General features: G+C 37.1%; 1 protein-coding gene across 1 annotated transcript; it reads right to left on the reverse strand.

The window, feature by feature from the left end:
- Positions 1–182: 182 nt before the first annotated feature.
- On the reverse strand, positions 183–20,345 carry EARS2 (Glutamyl-tRNA synthetase). The gene is made up of 11 exons (XM_051214687.1): positions 20,258–20,345; positions 13,576–13,817; positions 13,431–13,541; positions 11,465–11,683; positions 8,515–8,595; positions 7,589–7,681; positions 4,456–4,550; positions 3,927–4,134; positions 2,680–2,900; positions 1,136–1,502; positions 183–506 (listed from the first exon to the last, which is right to left on the reverse strand). Exons 2-11 carry the CDS (start codon positions 13,789–13,791, stop codon positions 387–389), a joined length of 1,731 nt encoding a protein of 576 aa, XP_051067869.1. The 5' UTR covers positions 13,792–13,817; positions 20,258–20,345; the 3' UTR covers positions 183–386.
- Positions 20,346–20,820: the final 475 nt, after the last annotated feature.

Consider the following 20,820-nt stretch of genomic DNA (forward strand, 5'->3'; position numbering starts at 1 on the left):
TCGACAACGCACACAGTTCACCACAAGACTAAATTGAGAGTCTTCAAGCTTATTTTAATCTTAACTTATTAGATATTTTAAATTCCTTTTTTCGTAATATTGTGACTTTGATATATTAGCTAAATATTTGTCCATTTTTCGAAGCATAGTCAACACTCCTTACAAGGATATTACAGGGGCGAAGAAACCAAACACTGCATTATAAATTAATAGTAAATTATACAGATGTTTGGTTAACCCTAACGAAAGATACTTCTGAGTTATTATCTAATGAAAGTGTTCAATAATAGAAGGCAGTTAGATTCAAGAAGTACTATATTGATCTTAAAGTAGGAATCAGTTAAATATACAAATCAGAAAAAAATAGTAAGACCAGCTATGAACGTTTACAAAGCTTCATGAGATTGAGAACAGTTCCGTATTAGAAAATTCTTTATATTGTTTATCCGATTAGTCACTTCTGGTATGGACAGCAATTGAATAAGTTCGACCACAGGAGGCCCTACCTGAATATTCAAAGGTAATAATTTATATTATGAAGTACTGGCAATTATTAGAAATTTTATACGTTGGGATGATCCAAGGCTAACATCGTTATTGACGCACTAAACTCAACTGCGTGTCGTTCGTTGACATATTAATTTCTTATTGCTAATGTCAAACATCTCGCAATGATAATAAATTGATAGTGCCAACAATCGGTAGGTCGCGTGATATTATGAAACCTCTCTTAGGACAAAACAATAAGTTGATATATGCTACATAATTCACAGTAGGTCGTAAAAAGTTATTTTAAACACCAGTTTGAAACTACTTGACCGTTTGATCATCTAATGAATTCCATCATTTTGATTACCGTTTCTAGCTGCTGGCTACCACTATATTTCAATCAAACTTTAGATTACTGACTCATCGGTAAATAAGTAGGCGAAAATTCCTAATAGTGTATACATACAGTTACACAAAAGATAATAACTATACTTTAAGGCGATGAATATTATGTTCGTACCCCAAAAACTGCATGTAATTTCGAATGATAAGTATTATGGGTGAAAAACTAGTGCACTCTCAATATTTCATTGCTCGCAAGAGTAAAAAGTTGGATTTTTTACAGAAGAATCATTTAAGCACTTACCTCGAATCCTATAAGGCCTAATCTGATTAGGTGCAATGCAGTCTTACGTTCAACTCCTGAACGTTCGCAGACACTCTGAAGGGAAGTTGTTATCACATCGGAGTTTAAATCTGTGCTATCATTCACTTGTTCTTTCTGAAGAATATGATTCATTTCTTCAACAAAACATCCAAACAATCTGAGTATATCTTGTAAAGGTATTTTGATAGAAATTTTAGTGATAACGCCTTCACAAGTAGCTAAATCTGGAGACTTCCACATAAATAAGAAACCATTATCGGGGTCGACTAAGTCATCTAAACAGTGAATACGACATTTCAAGAGTTGCAATCGTTTCAACACACGCAAATCATTTTGAGCAGATTGACTACAAATATAAATATTAAGGCAAAAATAGTAGTCTGTACAATAGCAAGGAACAATACTTATTCACGCGTGAAATTGCTTAAAAAATTGTATTTAAAATGTGCGAAAATTAGTGAGTGAGTAGACCATACTTTACACCGCCCTTTCAAGTCTATAATGGTTTCTAAGTATCCTCAAGTCTAGTATTCGTCTGTTAAAAGCCATTGAGAATGGTACAATTAAGCGTTATCGCTACCAGATACTGGCACGATGACTGTACACAACTGACCCTAGTTTCATTGATATCACCTTACATCCATGTGGTATTTCTATGATTCAAACGCCTTTCACAATCCATTGAATTTCTGCTTTCTATTTGTGATTAATGTACACGTTTATCTTATAAGTCACTAACAATAGATTAAGCTTGGTTTTTCATTTTATTCATCTTGTCTTAGATGACTTCCACTCATTAATTGAATTCCAAATCTGTAGGCGTAATTTCTATTGGTTAGCATATTTCCAAATATATTTTAGAACTGTAAACAGTAAAAAATAAATCTTGTTGAAGACTAGTAAATACTGTAAGTTGTATGAGAAACAGTAACTCTTAATTATATGCATCCCTTACGTGCGTAGATGAGATAGCTAATGTAAGGTGGTCGTGGTTGCTAGCTGGACATAAGGCAGAAATGTTTTGATAATGGCTAGTGATGGAGTCTAGGTTTGTGCTTTACATTTCTGATAACTATATGGTATGTTTACTACCCTATTGAGACTAGGATCCAGCAGTCGCCTCGCTTTACAATTAACCGCCCTAATAGACTACAATAATAGTATGGTGTAACTGCTAAACATAAGAAAGTTATTGAAACTTAGTAAAGTTTAGTAAGAACTTAAAGTGATAACTATAAGGCTTCTGAATTTCACTAGAATGACATAATGTTATAGTAGGTCCAAGAACGCTCGATTAAGAATATAGACAGTACAAAAATATACTGGATAATAGGGTTCTGTCAGAACATATGAATTTGGACAGTACTCCAAGTTTTAAGTGAAAGCACAAAGTGACTAAACATTTCTTCTATTTTTGCCTATCGAAAATATAGCCAAAATGACAAATGGTTAATAAAACGGAAACTTAATGAAATCACTTGAGCTAAAATGCAATTACGACATTAAAATACTGCGCGTCTTACCTTTTACCGATCGATAGGTTTTCTACATTTGACTGCAGATATTCTTTAATTGTTTCTAGTATTTGTGGAGTTTTATAAGTGGTCTGATTACTTTGCTTTTGATGCATTATACAATAATCCAATGCATTGTTTACAGCTTTATCAAAATGAAATTGGCCGCATATTTTTAACAAATCTGTTGATAAATGAGCGTTATGACGATTGATATTACTTAAGTTGAACTATATGGAATAATTAAATGGTACGTTTCAAGCTAGTTCATATAAAACCAGAAATATGTATTAAAATTTATTGCATTCGATGAAATGAAGTTTAAAGTGTTTTATTGATGAACTTCAGAATACATTTGCATGGGATGTTGCCATATTGTAATGACTTTGGTGTTTTCACTGACAAACTAACTGAGCAGTGCTACTCGCACCAAAAATAGCAATACTTTTGTTACAATAATTTTATCAGGTGATTGCAGATGATCCAAGAAAATTTGCTGGTTTTCTTCGACTTCCTTATAAAATATGGAAGATATGGGTACTTTTCTGGTTTCATTTGGCAATGTAACTCACCAAGTATAAGTATATGTGCTCAGCTTTGAACCATACCAGTTCTATCTAATTCAGTTGGATTTAATTTCAGTGTTTCGTCCATCATTTTACTCGTCTTCTCTTAAAATATGTAATTACGCGCTGTCTGTCGATGGGTTACTTAAAAAAATTATCTTCTTTAGAACACTGCCTTAATAGTTCAAGACATTCAGTAGTCTATACTGGAAAAAATCTTTCACTTTCTATAACTGCTGCACAAACGCTTAGTAAATCTCCCTTCTAATTATGCTCACCATTTATGGTGATCGAAAAAGCTAGTGTGATCCACAAATCAAGGGTAGTATTTTGTGACAAATTATCGATCGTATTTACAACAATTTAAAAGACAAAGTAAATGCATGTCCAGATAAGGCTTGAAAAATATCCGATTGACGATCCCCTAGCTTTCAAACAGTCTAAAAGTATCTTGCATACTTATCAAGATAGATGTTTTAGTCCCCTGACAAAACACAAAAGTGTGTTGGAGAGGTGATTTTGTGTGCGTGAACAAGTAGGACTGATATATTTAAACTTTCGGATTCCGGTTTTTAACGTTGTTCGACGGAAACGACAAGGGTAAAAAGCGGAAGATATCATAGGAGTTTAGAAAATTAAAATCAAGCATATAGAACCAGGAAAGAACCCATATATAAAATTGTAACTTACTCGAGAAACTAATTCAGAGAATTCAAATTCAGGCCTCCACTTATTCGAAAAGTCGCCCTTTTCGTTAGAATCATCATGACAGACGCCACCTCCGGTGGATGTCAACCAACTCAATACGGCAGACGGCATATAACCAGCCTTACGCAAACTGTGAACACTACCGATAAGAGAGAATTCTGGACTACGTTTAGACAGTTTACCACCTGAACTAAATTGATATGACAGAAAAGAGAAATGTTTATTCGCTGTATAATTATTCAAATTAACTCGACAAACAAGTATGTACTAATTTTTTGACCGTTTTGTGCGCTACACTTAAGAAGTTATTTACCGGTTTGTATATTACGACCGGTGCAATAGCTTAAAGGTGGAACTCATCTGCGCGAACCGAAGTAGATGAAACGATTCAGAACAAATGATTACAGTTATGTTTAAAACAACTAAAATCCCTAAACCATATTCTGACGAATACATACATAGTGATTGCCTACTCTAAGTCTTAAGAAACTAAAAAATGTTTACCACTAACCTGGAAAGTAACAGAGGAAGATGTGCAAACTGTGGAGGTGACCAATTTAAAGCTTTGTATAGCATCAAATGCTTAGGCGTGGAAGTAAACCATTCCTATATTTCAGGGTAAGAATATATGCAAAATTAAAGATATTTTAGGTAGAGATGTAAATGACATTAAATTAGCATACCATAAATTTTGACATATGAAATGAGTATTTACACCACATAGATTTAAGTAAGAGAGGATTACTGAATTCACTTGAGCGTTTGATGGCTCTTTCATGATCGGACAACAAAACTGTGGAAACAGATGAATCAATACTAGGAAGATGGATAGTTGATAATAGTAAGTGATGGTAAACTCTGTCGAAGGCTTCAGGCAGCGCAGAACTTGCAAAATTATAAGTCAGATTTTATATGAGAGGAAGACGTGAGGACAAGATGAGCTGATATAGCTTCAGATCACATGGTAGTTGCCAAGATGAAAATGAAGCTAAAGAAGACAACTGACAAACAGCATTACAAAGGTTTAATACAACATCCCTTCGAGATACTGACAAACTCAACTAATTCAAGATAGCTCTCAACAACAAGTTCGAAGATTTACAAGATCTGCTGGAAGAAGAAGAAACTATTATGGAGAACATTCGGAAAGAGATGAAAGAAGCACTAATTTCAACGTATTAGGAAATGCTAGACTTCAAGAGGAATCATCATCACAACGAATGGATCTCTGTCGAAACCCTGGACAAGATCTAAGAAAAGAAGAACAAAAAGACAGCAATTAACAACAGACTAACAAGAACGGAGAAAGTCAAGACACAAGCTGAATACACTGAAGCAAACAAGCAAGTGAATAAGAGCATGAGAGCTGAAAATCAGAAGTACGTGGAAGACATATTAGTGACAGTGGAAAAATCTGTAACAGAAGGAAATATAAAGCAACTATATGACACAACGAAGAAACTGGTGGGGAGATATAGTAAACCAGTCAGAGACAAAGACGGCAAGCCAATCATTGAAATTCAAGAACAGAGAAACAGATGAGCAGAACACTAAGGAACTCTTAAACAGGCTAACTCCACTGAATCTAACGCACATCGAAGCAGCACACACAGACATTCCTATAAATGTTACTGCACCAACAATCAAAGGGATCAAGCTGATCACCAGTCAAATCAAATGTGCGAAATCAGCGGAACCTGACAATATACCAACTGAAGCAGTGAAGTCAAATTTAGAAGTAACTGCAAAGATGCTGCACCTTCTATTCAGTAAGGTTTAAGAGGGAGAACAAGTGCCACTGACTGACTGGAAGAAAGAATACCTCATCAAGATACCAAAGAAAGGAGATCTGAGCAAATGTGAGAACTACAGAGGCATCACACTACCATCGGTACCAGGAAGAGTTTTCAATAGTGTTTCTGAATTGGATGGAGGATTCAGTAGACGCCCAACTCCGAGGTCAACAGACCGGATTCCGTAAGGATCGGTCGTGCACAGACCAAATTGCCACACTACAGATCATTGTTGAGCAATAGTTTGGATGGAATTCGTTACTTTTCACCAACTTCCTTGACTATGAGGAAGCTTTTGACAGCGTACATCGGAGAACATTGTGGAAGCTTCTTCGACAATATGGTGTACCTGAGAAGACCGTCAACATCATATGGGATTCATAAGACGGATTACATTGAAATATCACGTATGGAGGACAGCTGACAGACACATTCCAAGTTAGGACCGGAGTCAGACAAGTCTGCCTACTCACCCTTTCTCTCTCTTCTAGTGGTTGACTGGATTATAAAGACCTCCACATCTGAATGGAAGCACGGAGTACAATGGACAACTTGGATGCAACTAGACGATTTTGAATCCTCAGGTGACCTAGCTCTTCCCTCCCATACACATGATCAAATGCAAGTCAAAACAACCAGTGTAGTAGAAGCCTCTGCATCATTCGGCCTCAACACACACAAATGAAAAGGCAAGGTTCTCAAATACAACACAGAGAACACTAACCCAATCACACTTGATGGAGAAGTCGGGAAAGAGTTGGAAACGTCCACATACCTGAACAGCATCATAAATGAACAAGGAGGACCCGATGCAGACGTAAATGCAAGGATTGGAAAAGCAAGGATAGCATTCGCACAATTGAAGAACATGTGGAACTCGAAACGACTGTCAATCAACATCAAAGTCAGAATCTTTAATTCGAACGTCGAGACAGTTCTACGGTACGGAGCTGAAACCTGGAGAACTACTGCAACCACCATCAAAAATCTAAAGGTATTTCTAAACAATCGCCTGCATAACATATTCAATGTCCGTTGAATACTGAAGCAGATTTCTCAACACGGATCGATGTCAACTGTATAAACGTTGAAAACTTGAGACCACTGAACAGATGTTTCGTCACAACGTAGAACTCCCTAACAGTTGGCGTCCACGGATCTGCTAGGGATCAACTTCAAAATATTTTGGTCAAGTGAATACCGTGTTACTTTCATACTACTCCCTTTATAAACCAGTAGGGAGCACTGAAATGCTAATTAGCCATATTTTACTTTATCTTAATGATGTCCATATGTGTATACTAATGACCACTTTTGAAAAGGCTTTAGAATACTAGGTGATCACTTGTAGTGAGCCAATTCAACTATTTTATTATTTGTCTACTCGCTGTAATTTAAACATGTAAAATTGACTGAGTGCATGTCTGCACATCAATCTTTATCTATTCTCCCATTGGGTGTAACACACAAACAATCAGTAACTTATGCACAACACTCATAAACATATATGGATTTTTAATACTCACACACAAACTCTCACTGGTTTTCCTGTGTTGCCTGCTTTCTGCACGCTTGCGTATTTTTACTAGTCATTAACAATAAACCAGCTCTAAAACTGGCATTCAGGCTTTTTAATAATTTTGAGCGAAGTCATAATACTACTAGGAGATTTAGCCTGCTTAAATACTCAGTAAACGGGATACTACTTATTGGAGTTAGATATAGAGGAAATTAGCCTTTGCACACTATTATATTATTGAATTCAATGTTTAGTGAAAATAACCTTTGATTGCTGAAGCCACTCATTAATTGAAATAAAATAAGGGAAATGGAAAAACATAACAAACTTACAAATCCTCTAATAACATGACTGATTTCCATATAATGATCATCAATTACGTTGGCCAAATGGTAAACAGGCATACCATCGGATTTCACAATGATCTGTTTGAAGCAATAAAATAAATCAAAGAAAACACAGTTGGTACAAAATATCTTATTGATTATTTTTGTAAGACCACACGTCATTCTACTATATGCTTGTATGAGAAAAATATATTGCCAAGCTGATAAAGTACATACTTACAAAATGTTCACATTACACAATGTAAACACACGCTTTTTAGTCAAATTGAAATTAATTTGTAAACGTATTCAAGGAAACTTATTACCAAAATGTACTAAATGTGGAGTTCAATGACCAGCCACAACATTGTTTCAATGATCAAAGGATTAATCAAATACTTGATATTTTTTGTAACAGTTTCAATCTTTAAGTCCGTAGGAAACTGAAAAATTAGTGTAACAGATAAGTTATAAGAACAGAATAATTAATTCGAAATATTCAGCTAACATAATTCACTTTACAAAGAAAACGATGCTTCAAAACCTTTAAAAATTGTACCCTTAATCTTAAAAGATGACCAACTAATCAAATACTCAATCAAGCCATTTTTCTTCATTTATAGTTGTAAAATAGTACAGAACAGTGTTATGCAGAAGAAAATGTCGCTAATACTAGTGATAGCGTAAGGTGGAAAAAATCCATATACCTTTTAGTATCTGTGACGAGACTTTGTTAACCAATAGTCTATCGAGGTTGGTGAGATTTCCATAATAAATTAGGTAGTCAACGAGTTCGCTTACTCCATTCACTGTAGTCAAATTAGACACTAGCGGAAGTTTAAAGGCATTTTCATTCACGTACTGTATAGAAAAACAATAAGTCTTGTCAGTACTGATAGTAAAAGAAATAATGTTAATAAAATGGTACTTACAAAATCTCCTTCAGAATTGAGTGAATTGAAGACAGAACTTCCATAAATGATGTCATTTACTTCTATTGGTGAATTATCAATCTAAGGAAATCATATAAAAGATAAAATAATTTCGATAATTAAAAAATCCTCGGTGGAAAATAAATATAGGTATTAACAGGCAGGTGAAAAAAACACCGTAGAATTTGTTGACTGCCAATCCAATGTGATTAAAATAACCTACCAGATAAAAGAAGTGAGTGACTCATTCACCTAAAATTAACGCCTTATCCTTATACAATATCAAAAATCGTGTCAACTCTTGGTAGAAGATAATGTTCATTATCAACAAGAAAACTGTTATCCTCTATTGTCTTTCTTAACCCCATTTTCTACGTATAATATCCAAAAATATGTAACAAAAATGGAATACTTGTATCTGAAGTTACATTCATACATGAAATAAAAAAGCCAATTACTACTACTTGTTAACTTTGTCACTGGTGAGAATGATTTCAATTTCCATAAACAAATTCAAGAAAAATTTTAAAAATGACCGTTTCTCTAATAATAAATGTCAATAGTCCTGATAGGAGTGGCTTACAGACAACATAAAGTTGAAACCACAGTTTTACCGCAAAAAGAATAAATTACCTAGTTTCTTCTGTCGACGATGCGATCGAACAAGTAACTTAACGGTTCATTGAAGAAAGTATTAATTATCCTAAGGGTTATTCAAATATCATGAATGTACCGAAGAAATTATACGCTAATCCAGAAGTCAAAAGTGATATTGCGGAGTAAACTTTAAGTAATTACCTGGTCAAAGTCGCTAGGACGCTCGATGCAGAGTCATTACCAGTATCCTATACTAGTCGCTCACTGATACACAACTGAGTAAGGGGATAAGTAACCTTAACTGACTGATGTGCATTTACTCATCCACCTGCCCTTGAAGAGCTATGTACACAGGTCATTCATTGGGGAACAATCCCAAAGTGACTCAGTGAAGGACAACGCTGAAATATAAAATCCTCTATTCCAAAACATGTAGTCGTGCATAACCATCTAGCGTTGTGCTTATACAATACTATGCATAACATAAAACCAAGATTCCTGAAAGCTGTGCACATATATCTCACTTGCATAAAAAGAAGCGTTAAGTGTAGGCAAAATAAGGTTAGGCCTGCATATAAAAACACATTTTAACAGCGTTTTTCTTACTTTATCTTTCATTTCCTTCATATTTAATTGTTACCTTCTCATCTTTTTATTAGTTTGACCTTTTCTACCTTCAATTTTTGCATAAACCTATCTCCCCTAATTCATTAAATGTTAACATCTTCCACTAAAATTCACTAATTTCAATTATTCCATGAATAGTATTACTTTAATTTCTTTAAATGATGTTTGCTTAACAATTTTTAAAAAACAGCGCTATTTTCTTTTAATTTATATTTTTTTTAATTTTTAGCTTCTGATAATTACAAATTAGTTTGATCGTTCATGTAATTTACTTTATCTTCTCTTATAAACTGCACTTAACTCCTTTTACCATTTCTTTAATTTTGTTTACAACGAATTTAATATTCTTAAATCTGTGGGCTGATTAAGAATGAAGAAGTAGGTACTAAAAATCTTATTCATTTATTTGCTGTTCTTCATGCAGTTAAAAATCAATAAATTCATATATATATAACGCATCAAAAACCTCAAAATGTACTATGGAATAGATAATGATCGAATGATGTAGACGGGTAAAAAAAGTAAAATAATGATATTCTTATAATACCCCAATTAGTAGGAAACATAATTTCTAAAGTTTCGTCACTTCTTCATCCCTATATCAAACCTTTTGTCATAGTTCCATCATTATCTCCATGTACCATCAGTGTTACTGTTTGAATTTAAGAAGTGTTATTCCTGGTTTCCTGAAACTGTACTCTAAATCACGTGTTTGGTGCCTTCAATGTCATGTTGAACAACAGGGTTTATTAGCTATGATTATGGGATATCGCCCTAGTGACATATGCTGTGCTCTCTATCATTTTGGATCCAAGATACGCGGAGAGTAAATCGTGTAATCTGTCCATATTGACTACGTGAGGTCAAGTGAATGACTACCACTGGATTATACATGCGAATTTCGGAAAATAAGACACATTTCTACTATTTTATTTTGAACTTTTGCATGTGACATAAGTCTATTGATTAAAACTAATCAACTCCTTCTTGCCCCCCTTTTCTTTGATGATCTTTTAACTTATGGCGCTTTCTTTTGGTATATGAGACATCATGAACGTGAAATTCACTTTTTAATTTTAATACCGACTAATTCAAACATAACTTTTACATATGTCTTTTAATACGCTGTGCGATATAACACGATACTAAAATGGTAGTGATCGTATAAACTGTAAAACCTTGGATATCTACGAGTTCGTCCACTAGTATTGTACATTCTTACACATCAATTTAAAAAAAGAACTTGTCCTCTTGAATTATGATTCGTTGATCTGACGTTACTCAAAACTCTTATTATTTTAAATGGGAAGTAAAATGATTTTCAGACGTAGACTGATGGTTGACAACTAATGAAATTACGATTCTTCAATGGTGTGTAACTGTTCACACTTATTACGAATTTTTAATCAATCATACGTTTTTTAGCATTTACGATTATAATACCAGGAAACTTAATTAGACGAACAAACACTGAAAACTGTGAAGGACTGAAAAAGCTGTTTTACTGTTTCGTGGAACCATGATTGAAAATAACGTAGAACTCGGGACTTTCGGGTTCGGAGATGAAAACGATCAGTTCAGGCTAGTAGTTTGAATATCCCGAAAGTCGGTTGGTGTAAAAGCCTCTTGTGACCGCAGTTTAATATGTTGTTTTCCGAAAATACAACACTTAATGGTTTTTCAAACTTAAAAACGACTGTAAATTATTATGAGACCAATAACAAACCTTGAACCGAATAACATATGGCCGAGAAGCTGATAAGTTTTCGTCGATTTCCCTTTGAGATAAATTACGGCAACGATTATCATAACGGTGAGGTTCCCTACGACGACTTTGTTCCTTGCGTAAGATAGCTAGTCGTTCTGAAGAGCAGAAGCATCGATAAGCAAATCCTTCATCAATTAACTTTTGAGCAATAGATGAATACAGGGGTCTTCTTTCCGACTAAAAGACCAACAGAAAACAGAAAATGATGTGGAAATAATATTTTTCATGTCAATACAACAAGCTTTTGATGTTAAAGATATGCTTACACTGGAAATAGTTATCAAATAAACGTAAACCTAGATGAACATTGCAGGTGATTGTTAAATTCAATCCATAACAAAGTTAATACGATACCTAACTTGTGTGAATGATTATAAAGAGCTGAAAATAAGGTATCATAAGCCGAATTGTAGGAGAATTACTATCCAGTCAGTCAGCTACAACGTAGGACGATGACTATCTAATGAGGGTGTATGAAGAATTATAACAAGTGATTTTTATGATTAAATAAAGAGATTTATAAACCTAACCTTTACAATTTAGAATTATTCCCGTAAATAGATAGTGTTAACGGGGTGTATATTGAATTAAAGCATGTTCCGTGAAGGACTACATTCAAGCATTCTGACTGGTCCTTTCTAGGTCAATAGATGCAAGAGAATAATTGGAGAAGACTCTAGAATCTTCTCGCATAAAATTATAAACATATTAACGTGTTTTTTACTGTGACTCATAGTCCCCTTTCACCCTGTTTATTTAGAGCATAATTACCTTCCTGTCCAACCCTGTTCTGATTTTGCGACTAGTCGAGTGACGTAGTGTCCGAATACTAAGTAATAAGAGTAGCTGGGTCGTAATAGGAGATCATAGCATAAGGATATATACAATTGATACACTTTATTTTCACTAAACCTTATCAAACTAGTAAGTTATTAAATGTGTACACCCGGTATGTAAACGGATACCTTCAATCATTCACTGAAAAAACTCCACAAGTAGCTATTCAATCCAAATTCAGGTATAATGATTATAAGAACTATAAGCACATAGTAAACAATAACTATCACAGTAAAGTGTGTTTCCCGACGAATAAAAAGAAACTACATCGATTTACAGATGACTAATGAATAAATACAACTGAGCGATTGTGACCGATTTGGCGCCATGTCAATGATCACAGGTATTGTGTGGACCACAGCCAGTAAGTTAGCATCGACCGACATAATTTATACCAACAGTCAACGACTGAATGAACTTATGTTACATTTTGGTCTACCAGCTCTTAATCCAGAAAGGAGAAAACTATAGCCACTGGAACAAATAAAATATTTTTGCTACACATACTAAGACTAGGTAACCATGTTCATATTCCAATATTCCATATACATGATGCTATTGTAAAGAATATTAGTACTGCTTCATTGGCAAGTTCGAGCACTGAATGCCACTTTTACTAGGGGTCGGAAAAATCAATTAATCTGAGCCGCAATGAAAGCAACAACAGAAGTATATGACATTGTAAGATAAAGATATTTTATCAGTAATAACAATTAAAATTACCTACCCTCTAAGTGACTACATAAAAATCAATAAAGTATAAAAAACAAGTGAAAAAGCTAATATTCAGATAAGCAATTTGTTTCTGTGGCTATTGATACATGCTTCAGGAGTCTTGAAAACTGACCAGTGGCATAATTAGTGCACAAAATATTATCAAAATTGTTTCAACACGATTGAGAAAGTAAAACATGATCCGACTGATTCAAGTGGGTAAGTACTATCATTACCTGACGTGTAAAGTGATCGAAATACACATATGTACCGTACTTGTTGAGCAACAACACAAGAATGAACTTCAGACTAAACTTCTCCAAATAGTGACCATTTATGATAAGGGCATTTTACAAAATTCTAACGAACATACTTGAATGTACGAACCATAATTTCCACCAGTGGTTGGACTTTCGTCAGGAGTTAGTCCAGACCAGTGAAGCGACTCGATAATATCGTCCTTAGCATATGGTTGAACTCTGGACTACTGAATAAGCATGTAGGAATAATTACTTTACCTTATCCGTATCTTCAATACGTAGTATGAATTTCCCCGAATGTTTCACAGCAAACAACTTGTTAAATAAGGCAGTACGTAAACCGCCTAAATGCATAAAACCTGTAGGACTTGGAGCGAAACGTACACGAATGGGACCGTTTTCCGTCAATTTACACTTTTGACGAAAAATGATGCATTTTTGACGTAGGAAGTAATTGCCACGCGATAATCGCATTTGTGACGATGTTAAAGCCAAAACTCCTAGTATACATAAAAATGAAAGTAGGACGTTATTAAGTATGTAGTAGCTCGATCGTAGATATTTAAATATATGTATCACCTTTGACTAGCATTCGTTAACATACATATAACTGCAATATCAACGACGGAGCAGTGCCGCTTTTTATCCTAGAAGGACAAGAAACTTATACGGGAATAAATATGATGAATAATATAAGTCCAACGGTTTATGTCTCGGTGGTTCGAGCACTCCACTTCTGGTCACTGGAGTAGAGATCTAAAGCCTCCTTCATGTACATTTGATCTAAATAGCATGGTAGCATCAATCCAACGGAACAGAATAACGAACGTAACAGTTTATATTACAGGGTTACTGCCAATCCAAAATGGGTCTACCTGTACTTGGTTGCTTTTGTCACGGTCAGTCGGACATAAGAAACACAGAGCTTGGCACATATGTACAATGGTTCAGGTACTTAAAACCCATAGGCACAACGATATGAAACTATCAAGATGGATATAAAAAGTGGTAGTAGCAGCATAAATGATTGCAAAACATTTGGGGAGACTATAACTTATGGATGACCTTTGAGTGATGCTAGTGGCCTTAAGGGTGTCCGCCTGCCTACTAGGACTAAGTGAGGGTTACAAATTAGTGTGAAGAATTAGGATTTGCAGCTGGACGTTAACTTTAGGAATTAGAGTTGTCACTAAGAACCGATATCAGCTATGATGCTAAAATGCTATATAGTCAAGTGGATGGATGAATTTCGTGCCGAAATTCAAAACCTATTAACTGAAATTCGATTGGTTTGCCCGTAAATTATAGTCTCTCCATCTAATTCAGGAGAAAGGTAGTGATACAGTATCAGTTATTTATGAATATTGATTAAATGTTTGTAAGATATGTTTAGGACACTTTTAACAATAAAATTTTTTTTTTCAAGAAATGACGTGCTATGCATGTTTTCTTTGACAAAACTTTTGGAAGTATTGTGTCCAATTTTCCAACACCCAAATAAACTCAAGATCTCATAATAAAAACCATTTAATGGTTATAATCGCAGCGCTCTGAGGTCAAAACAGGGATTGATCACTACGGAGAAGTTTTTTTGACAAAGAGATAAAAGATAATTGACATTCTGGTTTTAAACTGTTTTGTCTAATCACGATGAATTAAGATTGTATCCTTCAGTACTGATACGCAGAGAAAATAACCGGTATTCAGCCGACTGAAGTAACTTGTAAACGAATAGACTTATATGGTCGACCCGATCGAAGCTGCTACCTTGACGCGGTGATCGGGCTTGCCTATCGTGATGACCCAACCGAGCTATATTGGCTGGAACATATGTTCCTGCAGGTTCTACCATGCCAGGCAGGTCGATTGGCGAACGGTAAGACTAAAAGCAGCAACTCAAGGTCTGAGGGCGAAGTCGTACTGCTGACTGTAGAGAGGTGTGACAGCAGTAAGGTGTTTCCCTCGGACAACCAGCATGACAGCGATGCTGCCTTCCCACAAGGAGGGGTGGGGTTAGAAAAGGTCGACCCTAAAAATGTCACACCTCACCTTACCTCACGGATTTCCGTCTCCGGCGGTAAGGCCCCTTGAAGAACGGAGCTAACACGTCAAAAACCTTCCACAAAAAGGCCGTGCGCGACCGGCCTCAAGCAGTTGTCCCTTGGGCTCTGCGGTCACGCTCCCAGGTCGTCAAGACCAACACTAATCCAATTTCCTTTTCAGGTCCCTCAAGAAATACCCTTCCACGGTGTGGGCAGCCGGGAAGTGACATCAGCCCTCATACCCGTAACAGCACAAGAGACCAAGGTGGTCACATTCAAATCCTTCCTACACCTCCTAATACTTCTCTTATCCTCCCGACTAACCCTCCTCACATCTCTTTATCACCTCGCACCGCTAGGGCAAACGATTCGAGTACGTGGAACGCCATTCCTGGTCTCCTGAAACCACGCTCTAAACTACACGTAGGAGCTTTTAACGTACGAACACTTTGCCAAATAGGACAGCAGGCTTCCTTAGCTAAAACTTTAGAATCTCGCGCCATCGATGTGTGCTGCGTCTCCGAAACGCGCATACAGGATCCAAGTAGCGTCATTCATTTGACCTCACCATGCCAAAATAAAGAACAGACTCGATTTACGCTTCGTGTATCTGGAAGCCCTGATTCTGCTTCCCGTGGCCTCGCCGGCGTAGGTATAGCATTGAGTTCTAGGGCAGAACTAGCTCTCTTAGAGTGGATCCCAGTAGACAGTCGTTTGTGCGCTGTCCGACTGAACGGAACAGTAAGAATCCGGAAAGATAGGGACACTCGTCGTTGCCTCTTCGTCGTCTCTGCCTATTCTCCCACTGACTGCAGCTCAGATGATGTAAAAGATGAGTTTTACAGAAAGCTTTCGGACCTTCTCCGAAAAGCTAGGCGCTCGGATGTAGTAATAGTGGCCGGTGACTTTAATGCTCAAGTAGGCAAACTAAGTGATAAGGAAAGACACCTAGGTGGATCCTATGGTGTCGTGGCTCAAAGAACAGATAATGGCGACCGTCTGTTGCAGCTATGCTCAGATAAACACCTGTTTCTTGCAAATACTAACTTTAAGCATAAGGAAAAACATCTTTTAACATGGCGACCCCTAATTCGTCCCAACGTTGGACCCAACTGGATCACATCGCTATCAGCCACCGATGGAGGGGCTCGATAGAAGACTGTCGCTCATTCTGGAGCACATGCCTAGATTCAGATCATGCTCTAGTGCGAGCGCGTATTTGCTTGCATCTTACTGGACGTAGGAAAGATCCTGCAAGGAAACCTCTTAGGGCCCTACTTAATGATAGTCAAGCTAAGAGTATATTTCAGGAACAACTAGGAAAACAGTTAGGCAGCCATGTATGTGATGCCCACCCCGATGCAGCATGGAATGATATCCGAAAAGCTGTGGAAACAGCAGTGATATCTGCTAGTAAGGTAAACCAGAAGGTTAGGGAGCAACACTGGATCTCAGCAGCATCTATCTCACTGATAGATGCTCGGAAACACATTCCACCTGGCTCTGAACATAATGAAGAGCGGAGTCAGCTTAAGCGCAAGCTGACAAGAAGTCTACGCAATGATCGCGAACAGTGGTGGGTAGCGAAAGCAAGAGAGATGGAAAAGGCAGTGGCAATAGGTAATAGCAGACAATTGTTCAGACTCGTTAAGGAAACCGGAATTAGGAACCCGACCGTTAGCGAAACAATCTCAGAGAAAGATGGACATATTATTCATTCTCAATCCAGGAGATTGGATCGATGGGCAGAACACTTTAGGGATCAGTTCAACTGGCCTTCAGCCACACTTCGGTTTCCCACGATCTCCAGTCAACCTGAATGGCAAGTTAATGTAGGTCCTCCGTCTCTTTACGAAGTTGAAAAAGCCATAGGAAATCTGAAACGAGGGAGAGCAGCAGGCCCTGACAGGTTTACTCCTGAGATTTTTAAGGATGGTGGTCCAGTATTAGCAATGAGATTAACCGAGGTCTTAGGTAGAATTTGGGAACTGGACGTAATCCCATCTGACTGGTCTCAATCACTGATTGTGCCAGTTTTTAAGAAAGGACAAAAGTCCTCTTGTGACAATCACAGAGGAATCAGTTTGACTAATATAGTGTCTAAAATATTAGCTTCAATAATACTTCGACGTCTAACTAAAGCTCGTGAAGAGCAGACTAGAGAAAACCAGGCCGGTTTTCGACCTGGACGTGGTTGTATAGATCAGATATTCACACTACGTCAGGTTCTAGAACACAGACACACATTCAGACGCCCCACAATGGTAGTATTTCTCGACCTTAAGGCGGCATTCGACTCGATTGATCGTGAGGTTCTATGGCAGTGTTTGTCACTGAAAGGAGTACCAAAGAAGTACACTAACCTTATAAAGGCTCTCTACTCGAACACAACTGGTCGAGTGAGAGCTTATGGTGAACTGTCATCAGAATTGATCACCTCAAGTGGTGTTCGTCAGGGCTGTCCACTCTCCCCATTCTTGTTCAACTTTGTCATTGACGTACTTTTAGAGATAACACTCTCCTCATCTAAATATACAGGGGTTGAACTTCTACCAGGAGGTTCACTTGTTGACTTAGAATATGCTGATGACATCGTTTTATTTGGTGAAGACACTGACAAAATGCAGAGTCTTCTGGCTACTCTAAGCAACAATGCAAGCATGTTCGGGATGCGATTCTCTCCCTCGAAATGCAAAATGTTGCTTCAGGATTGGGTTACATCGACACCCGGACTAGTGATAGGGAGTGAAGTAGTTGAGTGTGTCGACCGCTTCACTTATCTTGGAAGTCTCATCAGCCCTTGTGGTTTAGTGTGTGACGAAATCTCAGCACGGATACAGAAGGCTCGACTAGCTTTTGCCAACTTGCGTCATTTATGGCGTAGGCGAGATATCCGTCTATCAACCAAAGGACGTGTTTACTGCGCAGCAGTTCGTTCCGTCCTACTTTATGGGAGTGAAACATGGCCGGTAAGAGTAGAGGATATTCGTAGGTTGCTAGTATTTGATCATAGGTGTCTTCGAAACATTGCTCATATATCATGGGACCATCGAGTAAGTAACACAGTTGTTAGGAAACGGGTACTAGGTAAGGATGGCAAATCAATTGATGAAGTAGTGAAACTTCATCAGTTGAGATGGCTTGGACATGTGTTACGTATGCCCAACGACCGACTGCCTCGACGTGCTATGTTCAGTGGTATAGGAGTAGGTTGGAAGAAAGCTAGGGGCGGCCAAACCAAAACATGGCACAAGTCCATGAAGTCACTGACAAGTGAACTGAGTCATGTTGGTAGGTGTAGACTACCTGGTTGGGGACCGCGAGATGACAGCAACCGATGGTTAGAGACCCTGAATGACATGGCTCAAAATCGTTTGCAATGGCGCAGGTGCATCCACTCTCTGTGTTCTCCCAAATTCTAATCTTCTGAATTCTTCATGTCCCTTTTTTTCCTCTTTCCAAATCTCTTTCACTGGATTATACTCTTTAAATAACATCTCCAAACCCTAATCTTCCCGATTACTGCTTATACTCTGATTACCTCTACCACTACGGGATTGAATCGACAAGTGCATCTCTGTGCTAATGTGGTGTGGCAACTCGAACTGATGTACGTACGTACGAAGTTCTACGTTGTTACTGACTGACTGATATGGTCGACAGAATATGAAGTAATCTCGATAAACTTGTTAACAGACATCATCCAAGTGCACATTATAAAGCTACATTAGGAAAACTTATGTGACAGGTGAGTACTTATGTCTAAGTAATTGGGGACTAAAAACGTGGATCTTATTTGAACTTGAAAACATTCCCAGTTTAATTTCTAGTTTAAGAGATGTCCATAGAGCAACAAGGGTGAGACTATAATTTATGGACGACCTATGAGCTAAGCTAGACTGACCTTGAGAGTGTCCACCTAATATATATGACCACAGGAGGGTTCTAAACCTGTGTGAGGAATTAGAATTGTTTTACAGTTGATAATTAACGTCACGGATTAGATTTCGGGTTTTCATCACGAACTGACATCAGCTATAATGCCAAAACTATTTAACCAAATTGGATGAGTGAGTTTCGCGCCAATATATGAAGCCTATTATCTTATACCTTATTGGTTCGTCCATAAATTATGATTTGCCTTAGTCTGAGTCGTGATCGAGCGAATAAAGTGCCAGTTCGAGCAGATTTTATCTTCTAACATATAAAACAACGAAATCTAATGTCATCACGGTAGTCTGCACATCGTGTTGCAGTCAGTTGATTGCCGCAGTCACAGATACAGGAACTTCTTAATAATCCCAACTGTTGCTCAAAAATCACCTCTTCTCTAAAATCTGCTGTAAAACGAACGAATGTGAGCATTTTCTATTGATGTTAGCGCCATGACCTTGAAAGTCCTCAAACGCTTCTGATTGGCTCGTCCATAAATCAGAGTCTTACCGAAAAAGTTATACAATTACAGCTGATAGAGAATTTCTACGTGAACAAAGTATTAACCCAACCTCCATATTTTGGGGAAACATTCGAGATTTCTGGGTAAATTCTTGGGCTTCCCCAAGAGCTGTAAGAAATTTATTAGTCTTTCCCAATGTCTGGGGAAATTTGGGGAAGCAAATCCAAAGTGTTATAATATTCTGGAGAAAATGAGGAAAACCCCAAATTTTCCTAAAAAATTCGGGGATTTTTCCAAACATGGGGAAATTTTGGGTTTTCTTGTGCCAAGTGCCCAAAATTCCTATGGCGGTTTTCCAAAATTTATTTCAAAGCGGATAAAATCTTCCCCAAAATAAGGAGATCAAGAATATACACAAATTATTGTTTCTGTTCAAGAAGTGGCATCCACTTTAATTCAGAGAATGGTATCACGCCAAGACTTGGTTGGCTTGTTCACATACTTTACTTCTGCAAACAATCCTAGTGTCGATGTGAGAAGGGCAATTCAGCTTCGAAATGTAAATAGCTGTCAAGGTCACTGTTTTATCAACTGCTTCATCAAAATATTCAAGTCTTCAGTAAACAATAGAAAGAATAGAAAGTGAACCAGTATGAAGACAGCTAACAAGAACTTATTTTGTAATTATTTTCTGTTATAATTCGAATTTTTTATGATTTTGCATAATTTGTACATTGTAGTGTCAGTTATTATGCCAAGCCCATGTACCTTATTCTAGCTTTCGGACATCCCATTTTATTCATTCTTCTTGAGCCATACTTTGACCTTGTTATTTATTCGCTTATCAATCTAGACTGTTTTTATATGAGCGTATATGTGTGTGCCCTTCTTATCCCATTAATCACATGTCTGTATCTTTATTTTGTCTGACTATAAATATTGAGGAACGCTTGACAAAGATGGAGTTGGCTTCCCAGCCATCTTCACTACGTGTCATTTTGCTTTCTGTTTCATTCGCTTCATGTACAAAATATATGTATTCGCAAATCAGTTTTCGTCATTCGA

The sequence above is a fragment of the Schistosoma haematobium genome, chromosome 2, assembly GCF_000699445.3.
Source record: "Schistosoma haematobium chromosome 2, whole genome shotgun sequence".
Lineage (NCBI taxonomy): Eukaryota > Metazoa > Platyhelminthes > Trematoda > Strigeidida > Schistosomatidae > Schistosoma > Schistosoma haematobium.